The sequence below is a fragment of the Ctenopharyngodon idella genome, chromosome 14, assembly GCF_019924925.1.
Source record: "Ctenopharyngodon idella isolate HZGC_01 chromosome 14, HZGC01, whole genome shotgun sequence".
Lineage (NCBI taxonomy): Eukaryota > Metazoa > Chordata > Actinopteri > Cypriniformes > Xenocyprididae > Ctenopharyngodon > Ctenopharyngodon idella.
In genome coordinates, this window is record NC_067233.1 from 12,808,883 (window position 1) to 12,823,896 (window position 15,014).

The 15,014-nt window shown below is 36.5% G+C and overlaps 2 protein-coding genes and 1 non-coding gene across 8 annotated transcripts in view; 1 reads left to right on the top strand and 2 right to left on the bottom strand.

Moving 5' to 3' along the window:
• Positions 1-4,516, bottom strand: part of elf1 (E74-like ETS transcription factor 1) — a 45,202-nt gene extending 40,686 nt beyond the window's left edge. For 4 of the 5 annotated variants that reach the window (XM_051918554.1, XM_051918552.1, XM_051918553.1 and 1 more), the window contains exon 1: positions 4,160-4,515. The gene's annotated coding sequence lies outside the window, so the exon portion shown is untranslated. Of the gene's footprint in view, positions 1-4,159 lie in introns of all 5 variants that reach the window. The other variant, XM_051918557.1, reaches the window with a different exon arrangement.
• A 1,402-nt stretch (positions 4,517-5,918) lies between these two features.
• Positions 5,919-5,990, bottom strand: trnae-uuc (transfer RNA glutamic acid (anticodon UUC)). The gene has a single exon. It is a non-coding gene; the product is annotated as a tRNA-Glu (tRNA).
• A 246-nt stretch (positions 5,991-6,236) lies between these two features.
• taf7 (TAF7 RNA polymerase II, TATA box binding protein (TBP)-associated factor) lies at positions 6,237-15,002 on the top strand. 2 transcript variants are annotated; one of them, XM_051860232.1, is made up of 13 exons: positions 6,237-6,489; positions 6,686-6,719; positions 7,006-7,100; positions 8,161-8,239; positions 8,470-8,603; positions 9,534-9,657; positions 9,775-9,833; positions 10,281-10,353; positions 10,699-10,809; positions 10,901-11,095; positions 13,183-13,295; positions 13,796-13,855; positions 14,649-15,002. In XM_051860232.1, exons 2-13 carry the CDS (start codon positions 6,701-6,703, stop codon positions 14,691-14,693), a joined length of 1,107 nt encoding a protein of 368 aa, XP_051716192.1. In that variant the 5' UTR covers positions 6,237-6,489; positions 6,686-6,700; the 3' UTR covers positions 14,694-15,002. The 2 variants fall into 2 exon arrangements, with proteins under 2 accessions (XP_051716192.1, XP_051716193.1); XM_051860233.1 differs by having other exon boundaries at positions 7,024-7,100.
• Positions 15,003-15,014: the final 12 nt, after the last annotated feature.

A 15,014-nucleotide genomic window follows, 5' to 3' on the forward strand; every position in this document is an offset into this window, starting at 1 on the left:
GGTTGTGGTGTCTGTTTTAGAGCTTAAATGGTCAAATGGTTTGTTTTCTCTCTGAGGGCCAGACACTGGAAAGCATTATGCTAGATGAATACCTAATGTCTCAATCTATTTAAATAATTTACATCCAAGCCTGAGGGATGAAAAACCAATTGTTCTGAAATTGCCTTTTGAAATATAATCAAAATAAATAATTTAATAGGTAAAGTATTTTTAAAGATGTTTTTACTCTGATTGCTTTATTCTTTCCCCATCCAGCGAGACAGTCACTGAATAAACCTTTTACTGGATTGAGTCGCGCTGCCAATGACGAACAGTACTAACAGACTCCATGTGCCATGAAACTTCACAAATTAGACAGTTTTCACTCTCAAATTGTAAATCACTGGATGAATTAGTCACATATGCCACTCTAATGGACCATCTAAATCTCAAACACACTCAAGAACATTTACTCAACATCTGACCCACATCACTTCTTTCACACATCGACTTTTAATAGAAAACAAATGTTATAATGTAATTTGAGGTCTACTGAAACAATACGTTTTGGGACCTGAAAACATGAATGTAACTTAAAGATGATTGCCATTTTACAAAACTGTCCCTCTAAAAATTCAGTCAATGTAATAAACTGTCACTGTAGAGCAAATCTTGAAGCTCTTACTGAAAATAGCCATCAGCAATAAGATGTGCCTGCTACAAAATACACAAGCTTTGCATATTTGTCTTTCGTTAGTCAAAACAAAGGCAGTCGGCCTTGTATCTCTATGCTTAATGAGACTCCCACATATTTGGCTACTGCCAGCTGTACAGCAAGGTTACAAGAGCATGACATTACACTAACCTAAATATATAATTCTATTAATCTAATGTGAAAGAAAACAGAGGACACAATTTCTTTCTAAATTACACAGTAGTGCTATGACGGTAAGGAAATGCATCATGCATCAAACTAAGATGATCTGATGTCTTACTCTCTCAACATAGTAGGTGTGATCACCCATCTCCCCTTCTTATGCTACGAATAACTATTTCTTGACAATTTCTTTTAATAAAAATTCCATTAAAGTTATAGTTCACCCAAAAATGAAAATTCTGTCATCATTTACTCACCCTCAAGTTGTTCCAAACCTTACTTCTGCTGATTACAAAAGAAAATATTCTGAAGAATGCCAGTCACCAAATGCCAGTTTTTTTTTGTTTTTGTTTTTTTAATGTGGAAGTCAAAGAGGTCCATGAGCTGTTTGGTTACTGTTATTCTTCAAAATATCTTCTTCTGTGTTCAGAAGAAGAAAGAAAATCTTACAGATTTGGAACAACTTGTGGGTGAGTAAATGGGGACAAATTTTCATTTTTGGACTATCCCTTTAAGACATGACTAATTACTAAGGAAAGCTAATACATATATATTAGTAATATATAGTAATATATATTTTAGTAATATTACAAACGGTGAAACTTATGACTAATAAGGATTTGTGTCATTTCAGGGCAATGATTTTGTGTTCTGAGCAATTTATTTGTTGATTGAATGTATTTTTATACGTGCTAGAAATATTTATATTTTTCAACAAATGGGTTTTATATGGGGTTAATAATTCAAAAAAGGGTTAATTTCTTTCTAACATTTGATCACTATTTGTTTTCTTGACAAAAAGAAAATTTACTATAAATAGGATATTACACGGATAAAATGTAACACTAATTTCATTAACTCATTGATTTGTCTGTAGCTTGACACATTTTCACTGATGATTGATTTCAATATCAAAAATGATTTTTACATTTTCAACAAAAACTGTTGTTGCTTGCTAACTGTTGATGTTAGCCAGCTTCATAACATTATCTTTGCAAGAATTTGCAACAACAATGGTCAATACATCACAGAAAACCAAACCTTTACATTTGCAAGAAATAAAAAGAGATGTCCAGAATCAACTAATCAGTTTCAGTGGCAGCACTCAGTCCTAAAACTAAAAGGCCAAGTGATAGTTCTATCAATTGGTCTTGAGTCATCTTTATTGTTGAGCTCAATATATGAACACCACCACCTTGTGGAAGCCTACGGACTCACTCTATGCCACAGAGACATAACATTTGTTTAGCTCTTATCAGTGTTCTAGAATTGAAAGATTAATGTCAAGGTCAGTTAGACAATTACTCAATATTTTTTTTGCACAAGCAGTAAGCTGTATGACAATGGTAAAGTCTTTCCCACAGAAAAACTGGAAAATGAGGTGTCATATTATGCACGTTGTCCTAGCGCACTCCAGATATCTTTGCTGATGCTTGTAGTCTGTCTGCAAGGAGGCGGCTCATGTTGCAGCAAGCTCTCAGCTGATGATGCCCTGGTGATGCAGTTCCTGGATGCCGAGTTTATAAAGACTGATGTCTTCAAATGTGGAGACAAATCAATAACCAGCCCATTAAGTCATATCTCATGTGATTTTCTATATACCATCAGGCCAAGACACAAAGTCAAAGTCAGAGCAGAGTGGAATGAGTTAGGTCACTCTGCCCCATATTCCAAGGTTGGCAGATGGGAGTCACCGTCATGGCCACATATTCCAGCACTAGGGATGTTCCCTACACAGAAGCTTCCCACATACCTCTCATTGTCATTGGGATATCTCAGCCACGTGCCTCATCTGCTAAAAGAAGCAGTAAGAACATCTGAAAGCCCCTTTGTGCCTTCTGGCTCTTCAGTTCAAAGGCACAATAGGGTCATTGGGCATGAGTTCTGAGACACAAAGTCATAAGGAGAAAAGGGGGACTGTATTTCTAAAAGAAAAGAGTCAAGACAGCACCAACTAAGGGGTATATTTAGAGCCTCTCATTGAGGATAATTAGTTTCAGAAGACTGGAATTTCCAGCTATCTAAAAGCCTCTGGGGTGTGTGAGGGCTGGGGAGGGGGGCTGTTGTAATGGGAGGGGGTATCAGAACCAGCTGATAGCATTTCTGGATGAACCGAGCTGACTAATATCACAAACTCCCAAAGCAGGAGAACACAAGCACTCCCTGACCCCAGCACCTCCCATTGGCCAGAATGCTGAGAACGCTACAGCCAAAGAGATACTTCAAAATGCATGTCTCACAGGGGAGCTTTGTATCCCAAAAAAATGTAAACATCTGGCAAACATTTAGACAGATAGACAATGGGTGAGACATCAAGCCACAAATAAAGAAAACAAATTAAGGAAAGACTACTTTGCGGCAAATGAGAGTGGGAGTCTCATCTGCACCAGCAGATGGATTTGATACTCTGTTACAATATGAAATTACACACTAATTGCTACATATTGTAAAAAGCTAAGTTGGAAAATATGCTAAGATTTGTCCATTGGAATTGAGGTTCAAGGCACTTTAACCCTTATTTTTTAAATAAATAAACCTAACATAAAAAGATGTGACAACACAATAGACGATATGCAAGAATATGTTTTACATAACAAGCTGGTAACTATGTTATATCAGATAACGGATAAACAGCACTTTTGCCCACACATCAAGGGCATTTTATTCACTCTCTGTGGCATTTTTGCCCTAAGCCTTGGCTAATTTCTGATCCTGGTCACAAGTAGTGACAATGACACAAAGTCATTAAATATAAACATCCACAAATGAGTGCTGGTCTGGATGAAAACATTGATGCACCACAAGCCCAAGCACCGAGGACTGGAAAACCGATTGTTCACACTCATGTAAAGTCCTTACTGTGTCCTGACCAGCAATGTCAGCCTGAGACAAGAGATTCTCACACTGAACCAGTCATTCTGGTCACATGCCTGCAATCATGCTGGAACAACTCAGTCCACAGTTATGGGAGAGGGGCACAACGGAGCAGCAGGTCAATCTATCCTGGGGGCTATTCAGACCAGAATGGTCATTTAAGATCAGAATGATGACAACATGTTGGTTTAGTGGAATGTCCGCAAATCCAAGTGAATGAAATAAGCAATGCTTGTACATTCAAACACATTGTACATACAATCACTGTAACAATAAGAACTTCTAAAAGACATCTTACATCTTAAATGTTCCTATAAGCTTTGAGAAATAACTTTGAAAGTACAAAACAACTATAAAATCTTAAGTAAAAGCATTTGCAATCACATGAACAAGTTAGAGAGATGGTACAAACACTTTACAAACACTTACCTTCATCTTAACGTGCCATAATTTACAGGTTTCAATGAAAAGTAAGTGGGGTAAGTGATGGACACACTGCATTCATTTCAGTAAAGCAATTCCTAAGCAATCTGTCATCATCCGAATCCTCCTCCCCGATGCAGTAATGTTGAATAGAAGTGACTTTATCCTCTTTGGCAAAGACAGAATCTTCTAAAAGCTCACTGTTTTTGAAGCTCTGAGCGAGCTTCGTCGTTGTTTATTGCCTAACATAAGGTTACACTGTTTTCACGGCGTGGGGAATTCCTTGGGCTCACATTTTCCCTCGAAAGCAATTGGTCCAGCGCTCGGCATCTACACTGCAAGCGAGCGACGCGTCAAACTAAGGCTCTCATGTATTCAGTGAAGTGACGCGTCTTTCAGGGTTGCAGATGGGATGAGTGACGTCGGCACCTAGGCGACCAATCAAAAGATTTGTTTGTGTGAGCAGTGTTTACAGTTTTGCTCATTTTCATAGGGCTATGGGGCGGCATAGACAATAAATGAGAGACATCTCCAGTTGTTCCATCAATTTTAACAGCGCCTCTCATTTAAACAATTTATTCCAGAGTAACATTGCACATATAATATCGGATATACATGTCATGTGGGTTAAAGTCATAATGGCAGTAAAAATATCGTCTTTGTTATAAGGCGATTACTATGACTGTGTTGGCTGAATAGTGTCCTTGTCCCGCAGGTGAGTGAGCGTTACTTTGTTATTTCAAATAAATTGAGACAGCCCCTTAAAAACACTGAGCGTTAATTTGTGATGTTAAAAAATGCAGATGACCCCTTAAAGACAACGTCTGCCCCGCCCATTATGGGAATAGCCTGTTTGGGGAATTCAAGGGTAGGCTAATAGTGTTGTTTGTGGTCAGGGGATTTACTCATTTATACTTAATTTGTATTGTTCTCAGACTTTCAATAGCAAAAAACATTTCTCTTGATTTAATTTTTAACATTTCCAGAGAGAAACTACACATTTCCCAAATACTAGCACTGACTTAATATAGACCTAAATAGAGAACAGTTGAAGTAAAAAGACAAAACAATCAAAGTACTGAATACCAGGTTTCTTTTCCTTTCTTTCTTTTCCTTTCTTTCTTTCTTTCTTTCTTTCTTTTCATATACATTAACCACTACATCTCTCCCTTTAAACCAAATATCCCTGAATATCTTTGGGATTTTACAGAATGTGTCAGAATAATTCCACATCTATTAGGAAGTATATCATGTTTAGCGAATTTCCCTTGAATTTCAGTTTAAAAAAAAATAAATAAATAAAAATCTAGATATAGACTTAATTAGCTTTTTCATAAATCTTTTTTTTATTACTATTTTAAACACAATTTACTGACCCTTATTTTTAATTATACCCTACCTGCTCAGAATTACTCTTTGTAGATAGTTAGACCAACAATATAAAAATTAACCATTTAATGACTATTGTAGTGTCAAATTAAAAACGAGACAAATGTATAAGTGCTGTAAAAAATATAGTGAGTTATCTTGACCCACTCTAAATGATACGAAAATACATTACACACATCAGTGACATTATAAAAGCTTGTTTTCGTTGATATTTAATGAAATAATGTAACTTGGTAATATTTAAAATAAACATATATTTGCATTAAAATTATTTTACTTGAACGCCTCCTAGCAGTTAGCTGCTTTATTGTTGTTTTTGTTTACTTATTTAGCTGATATTTTTCGTAATTTACACGTAAAAAGCTAAAAACATTACTTCCCATACCGGGAGTCGAACCCGGGCCGCCTGGGTGAAAACCAGGAATCCTAACCGCTAGACCATATGGGACGATATGTAACACCCCGGTTTTTGCATATTAATGCATGTGGCGAGCACTACACTGAGTTTTTTTTCTGTGTTTTTATGTCATAACTTTCTTCTTATGGTACTGTAAGTGTTCACCGAAAAAATACAAAGTCACCACATTTTCTAGAAATTGTGTAAATAGAGTTACGCGCCCATGTTCTAGTTAGTATAAGCGGGGTTTCAATGTTTCAATGTGTAGCTGCTTTTACACAACGGACAGCAGGTGGCACTGAAGCGCAAACATACTCTGAGCTTCCGCGAGACAGTTCACCGAGGCATAGCACTATTCATTTGTACCATTTTAGTTTCGCTCTTACAAAATTCGTGTTATAATTCCTGATAACTTTACTATTGCGATCATTTTATGCTCTGGATGTTTTAAAAAAACGAATATTTATTTAACAGTTCTCTTATCTGATGCTGTTATATATGAGATAGCCGGCATATGTAACGTTAGCCTGTTAGCTTCTCGTTGGTCTCGGTGAGTATTTTTTTATCAACACGCTCTTATTTTAATGTACTTTTACCATTTGTCACTTTTGGATAATAGTGTTATTCCTTAAAAAGAGTTTACCTTCTTTTCAAAATCTTGTAGTACATAGTCTGCACACCTTCTATTGATTTGCACATTCCCTTGTCCGTATAAAAACATTGTCTTATTTTCCCTTTCTGTGCAGAATTAAGAGGCAAAGATGACTTCAAAAACTAAAGGTACTAGCATGCATACATTTGTGAATTCACTCTATTTATCTCTTCTGCTAACACAAAAGTACCATGGTATTGCCATGTTTTGAACAAGTAAAACTGTGCTGTCATAATAAGTATCTTAGAATACCAAATACCATGGTACATGTTTATGGTAATCCTTTAGTTTAGTACCTACCTTGGTATATTCCAAAGCCCATGTTTTAACATTTTGTACAGTACAGTTTTTTTTTCCCCCAAACCTAATTATCCTCTTATATTAATAAATGTTAGTCAGTATGTATTATTTCAGGAACTTGCTCTGTTTCAGTGGGAAAGGTGGGCTCCAAAAGCAAAGAAGATGCTCCTCATGAGCTGGAGAGTCAGTTTGTTCTGCGGCTTCCTCAGGTCAGTTTGTTTCTTCATTTCCCCCACCTATATTAGTTAAAGCCAATATTTAAAATAATTGAGTAATGTACACACTCTCAGAACACTTCCATAGAAAAGGCATTTGAATAATTGATCACTTTAGAGTGTTGTTTGATATGAAAGTCATAATTATGCATTTATAAGTAACTCAAGAACTATAAGGCCAGTAACATCATGTTATTACACAAGTAGCAAATAATTGATAACACTTTACAATAAGGTTCCATTTTTTTAAGATTAGTTAACTACATAAGTAACATGAACTAACAATGTAAAATACTTCTAAAGCATTTATTAATCTTATTTAATGTTGATTTCTACATTTACTAATACATGATTAAAATCCAAAGTTGTAGCTGTTACTATTATTTAATAGACCTGAGCTAAGAATGAACAGTGTACTGACGTAAACGAAAATTAATATATACCGTAACAAATGCTCATTGTTAGTTAATGTTAACTAATGGACCTTGTTGTAAAGTGTTTCTAAATAAATAATCACATATAGATAAACATGTTGGTCATTCCAGTCAAGTCAAATGTTGTTAAACCATGTGCATACATGGAGGAACAAAAGAACATTATCACAGTGCTAACAGTACATTGTGGGACACACTGTAAAGACCCCGATATACTCACAACAAAGTTCTTTTTGTTCTTCGCTTTGGGGTAAAAAGAAGTTCAAAATACCTGAGCATTATTCTGTTAGCAAATATCTAACGCCACCCGCACTACTGAGAGCAAATGAATATGTAAAGTGTGTCCATGTTTTTACTCACGGACAGAAAGGTGTTTACCAGCCAGAGCAAACTTTTCCGGAAAGTTTGCTTTGGCAAGCTGTTTCGAACTCCTGAAACGAACACAAAAAATTAACTTCGTTTTGGCCTGATTTTTTTCAGAATGACATCCAATTCATATCAGGGCCTTTATACATTATTGTATGAACAATATACTCAAACTTTTAAACAGTACTGTTCAATCTAACAAAATAATCCCAGTTAGTATGTTTCATTCAATGGCATGATGCTTTGTTTTTTAGGAGTATGCATCTACAGTCAGACGGATCGCCCAGTCTAGCAGCATGAACATGAAAGACAGACTTACTATAGAGTTGCATGGTAAGCACTGTACAAGAGAAAAAATTTTGTTGTCAAAATTTAACAAAAAAAAATACTTTCCATTTACTTCAGCATATTACATTTCAAAAAGCTTCTAAATGCCTCTAATTTACACATCTTGATTTCATAAATTAAATAATTTATGTACAATTATTGTACTGATATTACAGTCTGTCATCAATTTCTTTTGTAAAATTATTGCTCATCGAATTTGTTGTATATATTCCTAGCTGATGGTCGCCATGGGATTGTACGTGTGGATCGTGTCCCTTTAGCGTGTAAATTAGTTGATTTACCTTGTATTCTGGAGTCATTAAAAACAGTTGACAAGAAGACCCTCTATAAGACTGCTGATATCTGTCAGGTAAGATCTCTGTTGTGTATGTATATGTACAGTGCATTCGGAAAGTATTCACAGTGCTTCACTTTTTCCACATTTTGTTATGTTCCAGCCCTATTCCAAAAGGGATTAAATTCATTTTTTTTTCCTCAAAATTCTGAAAACAATACCCCATAATGACAACGTGAAAGAAGTTTGTTTGAAATCTTTGCAAATTTATTAAAAATAAAAAACAAAAAAATCACATGTACATAAGTATTCACAGCCTTTGCTATGACACTCAAAATTGTGCTCAGATGCATCCTGTTTCCACTGATCATCTTTGAGATGTTTCTACAACTTGATTGGAGTCCACCTATGGTAAAGTCAGTTGATTGGACATGATTTGGAAAGGCACACACCTGTCTATATAAGGTCCCACAGTTAACAGTGCATGTCAGAGCACAAACCAAGTCATGAAGTCCAAGGAATTGTCTGTAGACCTCTGAGACAGGATTGTATCGAGGCACAGATCTGGGGAAGGGCACAGAAAAATTTCTGCAGCATTGAAGGTCCCAATGATTTCCATGAAGATATTTTGTAAATTTCCTACCATAAATATATAAAAAATTTATTTTTGTAAGTGGATATGCAATTGCTAAGGACTTTATTTGGACAACTTTAAAGGCGATTTTCTCAATATTTTGATTTTTTGCACCCTCAGATTCCAGATTTTCAAATAGTTGTATCTCGGCCAATTATTGCCCTGTCCTAACAAATACATCAATGGAAAGCTTATTTATTCAGCTTTCAGATGATGTATAAATCTCAATTTCAAAAAATTGACCCTTATGACTGGTTTTGTGGTCCAGGGTCACATATTTTTAAATCACATTTCCCCTTTGCAGTCTCATAATGAGCTTCAGCACGTCTACAAGGCCATATCTCTAATAATTCCTCTTGACTTTGTTTAAGATGCTGGTGTGTACACTGGATGGTGACCTGTACCCCCCTCTAGAGGAGCCCACGGGCACTACAGACTCCAAAAACAAAAAGAAAGACAAGGACAAAGACAAAAAATTTGTTTGGAACCACGGCAGTAAGTCCTCCCACTCTTGTACTGGAATTTGGTTGGGAGTGAATGTGGAGGAGACCGCCTATCAGTACTAGAATGATTGAACCTATTTAATATCCAATTACATCTGTCTCATTCCAGTTACCCTTCCTCTGAAGAACACAAGGAAGAGGCGGTTTAGGAAGACAGCGAAGAAGAAGGTAACCTCATTTGGTTTTCCTGAAGCAGTTCCAATTTTTTTTTTTTTTTTTTTTTTTTTGATGATTCTGCAATCCTTTACCAATTCTAGTTAAGAAAAATGTTTATTCTTGCAGGAAAAAATAAATGAATTAATGGTAAAAGCTAAGATTTACATATAAGCATTCCATCTTCATTTGCTACTAAGGTTTGCAGGAAAGCAGTCTAGCTGTTCATTTGATTGAAGTGACAGCAGGCGAGTTAGTGGCAGGTTCTTCTCTCTGACTCTTGAATAAATCTCCACTAAGTTGCAGCTAGCTATTGACTTGGCTTCCTTTTTTAATCGCTAATGTGTTCTCTGGCATGCAGCCAGCCTCTACTGTTAGTACTATGTGTGCATCTGAATGCGTGCGTGCAGATTTTGAGATCATGTTCCTTAGGGCTGAATTCTAACCTGGTTTATCCTGCAGTACATTGAGTCTCCTGATGTGGAAAAGGAAGTGAAGAGGCTCTTGAGCACAGATGCCGAAGCTGTCAGTGTTCGTATCCTTTATTTCTTGCTTTTTGTTTTCCTGTCATGTTTTGTTGCCGCAAACCCAGTGTCACAACAAATCTAAATGCAAATGTCATTACTAATGTAGGATCGTGTATTTGTCATACTAAGCCTTGCCACCAGATGGCAGACTTGCTCACAAATTAAATGGAGCAACTATGCAAGATTTAGAGTTGTTTAAGCTCAGCATTACAGGAAAAAAGTGGCATGAGTCATGCATAAATTTGTGGAGCTCAGCAGCACAGTGATATAAAAGCAAAATTGGCTGGTGCCAAAACTCAGAGGATGAAAAGATACAGGGATTATTGATATATGAACCTTGACCCTGTGGTCAGGATGGGAGGTGATTAATGAGGATGAGACCAAAGAACCTGACAACAGCTTATCTCTGTCCAACCTGGAGTCTTCACCTGGAAACTCAGGACACAAGGGTCACGGCTCCTCAGGTGAATGATCTGAACGCAAGTCTGTCTGCCTTTATAGCTATATCTTTCTCTGTCTTTATGTTTTTTTTTTTTTTTTTTTATCCTAATGTAGTCCAACATGACGAGCTACGCGAGATCTTCAACGACATCAGCAGCAGCAGCGAGGATGAGGACGAGGAGGGTGAACGGCACGAGGACGAAGACCTTAACATCATGGACACTGAAGATGACATGGTCAGGCAGCTCCACGAGAAAATGAATGAGACCGATGGAAGCAGAGACGAGAATGACCGGAACAGTCAGATCGGTAGGATGGCAGTACACTTGTTGTCTGATCAATTACTGTGCATCATCAGGACAGCAGCTCAAGCCCAATTTAAAGCCACAATTCAGTATCGCAGGCAGGCAGACCGGCAGACAAACAAAAGCCGACCTAGATTAGCATTTGAATGATGAGCGTCCTGCTGTATTTAGGTCAGATGGGTGTACCGGTTGTCTGGTGGTGTCTTTACATATGCTAGTGAGTGACAGACAGACATGCCTGACCTTGGCGTCATCCCACACACATTGGCACTTAATCGCCACTCAATGAGCCATGCTGCTCAGAGCTGTGCCACTGTTTGTTTTGTTCACATACTCTTCAAAGGAAAAGGTTTAGCTATAGAGTTACCATATTTAGTTAGATATCTTGTTGTTTCAGTATAGCACAGAACACACCTAATGGATGGCTAATTTTGCAATTTCTGGTCAACTGAAATGCTGTTCCATCCAGATGCCATTTTAGTCCTAGTAAAATTGACTAAACAAATTTAAGAGATATTGTCTTCAAACGATAAAAAATATAAATAAAAATAAGTTAGTATTAAAGGGTTAGTTCACCCAAAAATTAACATTCTGTCATTAATTACTCACCCTCATGTCATTCCAAACCTGTAAGACTTTAGTTCATCTTCGGAACACAAATGAAGATCTTTCTGATGAAATCTGAGAGCTTTTTGTTACTCGATTGACAGGTACGCAACTACCACTTTGATGCTTTAAAAAGTTTGAATTGAGTGGATTAGTCGAAATTTTCTGAAGAGACTTGATTGCTTTACAGATTTAATTTAGGCTTTTATTCACATATAAACATTCATCAACGCACACATCAGTTATGATAATTGGAAGCTTAAGCATGTTCGCTTGATGTGCGAAAACCAATAAGGTTGATTCTCATGTGTTACGCAGCATGTTTGAGCTTCAGTAAGAACCAGTGAGGTTTGTTCTCACGCGTCAAGCAAGTTCGGTTGAGCTTCTGTTTATGTTCTGTTTATGATCAATGTTTATATCTGAATTAAATCCTAAATTCAATCTGTTCATCATCTAAAGTAATCATGTCTAAACCGCTCAATTCATATGGATTAATTTTGCAATCTCTTTATGAACTTTTTGAAGTGTCAAAGTCGTAGTCGCATGGACTGTCAATGGAGGGACAGAGAGCTCTCATATTTTATTAAAAATGTCCTCATTTGTGTTCTGAAGATGAAAGAAAGTCTTACGGGTTTGGGCAAGTAAATGATGACAGAATTACCATTTCAAAAATGAAATTTTTGTCATTAAGTACTTACCCTCATGTCGTTCCAAACCCATAAAACCTTTGTTCATCTTCGAAACACAAATAAGATATTTTTTTTATGAAATCCAAGGTTTCTTTTATCCCCCATAAAAGCAACGTAATTACCATCATTCAAGGTCCAGAAAGGTACTAAAGAAATAGTTAAAATAGTCAACGTGACTGCAGTGGTTCAACCTTAATGTTACCCTAATTTGTGTTCTGAAGATGAACGAAGGTCTTACGGGTTTGGAACGACATGAGGGTGAGTACTTAATAACAGAAATTTTATTTTTGGCTGAACTAACCCTTTAACATTGCATCATAGGTGCCTTCAACATGTGTCAATGATGCCTAAAAATAATGTCTTAATTGGATTTCAGAAATAGCTATATTCTCTTGATAAATAATATTACATCAATTATAAATGGTACATGTAAGTCAAGTACTGCATGTCCAAATTCATCAAGATTATTTCAGATTTGATAAATAATCAGTCAGTTCTTATATATTAACCACAAATGCGTTTTCGCGATATGTCGGCCTTTTTGAATTCTCAGTCTCTGAGAGTGCAGAACATAAGAGGTGCCGTGCCGTTTAGTATCTATGCAGCCTGGAGGGTTGTGCGGTTAGAGTGTGAAGGATTCACAAATAATTGGGACCTTAGATTACATGAGCATTTTGCAGATTAACTAGCTCTCAAAGGTAAAAGAGCTCAATATGACATCAGGGCATGTGACTAAACTGATTGCATGTTAACTAGGGCTCATGTGTAGAGCTCACAATCTCTATTTGATTTACAGTAATGGAGTACCAGGTGCAGATCAGCAATTTGAAGGCTAAGCTCCAGGAAACCCGTGCCCGCAAGAAGCAACAGGAGAAATTGATCATGGAGGTGGAAAATCAAGCCCTGAGGGTGAGTTTCTTTTACCCGCGTTCCACTGTCTCTCACACGCTACATCATGTAAACACATAGCCTTGGTGACACTGTTTTTGTGCAGTACAGCTCTTTAAAATGGCCTTGAATAAATCCAAAAAAGACAAGTTTTTTTGCTATCTTTTTAAGGCATAAATATTACATTTCTGCCTTTAGCTGCTTTTACATAACTCACAAAAAAGCATAAAATTCATTGCTCTGGCAACTGCTCCATTGGGAGGATTTAGACACTGAAACGGGGTTGAATGTGTGGTTTAACAGTGTCAGATTGGTTGGACTGTATACACTATGCTGGCTACATTTGTCCCTGGTCATTACAGTCACAGCAGACAGTGAAAGGTCATGTACGTCCGATCTTTGTTCACAGGGCCACAAATCAAATAGATCTGTGTACAAGCAGTTAAGACATTCACAAATGGCTAGCATCAAAACAGCGTACCGTCAGCTAGATAAAGTATGTCTTTCCTTCTCCCTTACAGGATCGCTTCCAGGGTCATTTGAATAGTATGATTCATCAAGAGGAACAAGAGATGGAACAGGTGAGTTTGCATATGAACCCAAAAGCCTGCATGCATTTGGAATTGGTTAAAAATATTTGTTCAATTAATCGTGATTTGAACGTTTTCGTACAATTTTGACCAGTGCATTGTGATTCACAAACAAATGACTCTTAAGAACCAGTTCTTTTTAGTGAATCAAAAACATACAGTGCAACCCATGTAGTCCAGTTTGCAAATAAATGGTTCATATAAACTGGTTCTTGTTAGTGAATTAGTAACACGCAGTGCAACTAGTGTAGTCATATTCATGAACAAATGACTCTTTAGAGTCTGTCCTTTTTAATGAATCATTTATTGTATCACAGATACCCATCTAATACATACATAGAATTGAACTGCATAATTTGGGCCCCGTTTTTAATATTTTTCTAATGTACCAAAGTATTCTGCTCCCTATGTCATTTTCAGCAATAAATCGATACCTGTAATGCACTTAGCATGCAAAATCAGTGACTTTTATGTATTCCAATTGAGCTTAGTGAGTGTAATTTTCCATATCTAATATTGTTGAGTAAAAGAACTTGACACAAATACATGCTTTACTTTGTTTGTTTGTTTATTTTATTTTTATATATATATATATATATATATATATAATATATATTACTAACCCTTGGCTAATGTCAGTTTCTTCTGTCACTGTTTCGCCTAAACTGACAAATGGCCTGATGAAAAAAGTAACTATGTTGGAGGTGTTGTTGAACATATTGCACTTAGCCTTCAATTATACCCCTACTGCTAGCCATCCATCAATGCTATTCTGTTCCAACAGCTGGCCTCCCTTCAAGAGCAGCTGGATTCACTGATCGAGAAGTGATGCTCACAATTACAAAGATACTGCAATACAAAGGCTCTGACCAGAGGCGACAGCTGAACACGACGGATTTTACTCTATTGCATGTATTAGCTGAATTTGAACATCCCATTTGAGTTGTGAGACTCTAAAATAAGTATATCAGTATACAAGTAAAATCAGTATATTTGACTGATGCCTCATCACAAAAATTTCTTTGATTTCTCATGTCAGATTGTGGATTTGTACTTGTTGTGACTTTTTTCATGTTGATACACTATAAACCTTTTTAGTTAACTGCAGTATTTCAAATAAATTCATATTTGAAATAAAGTTTTTTGTTGG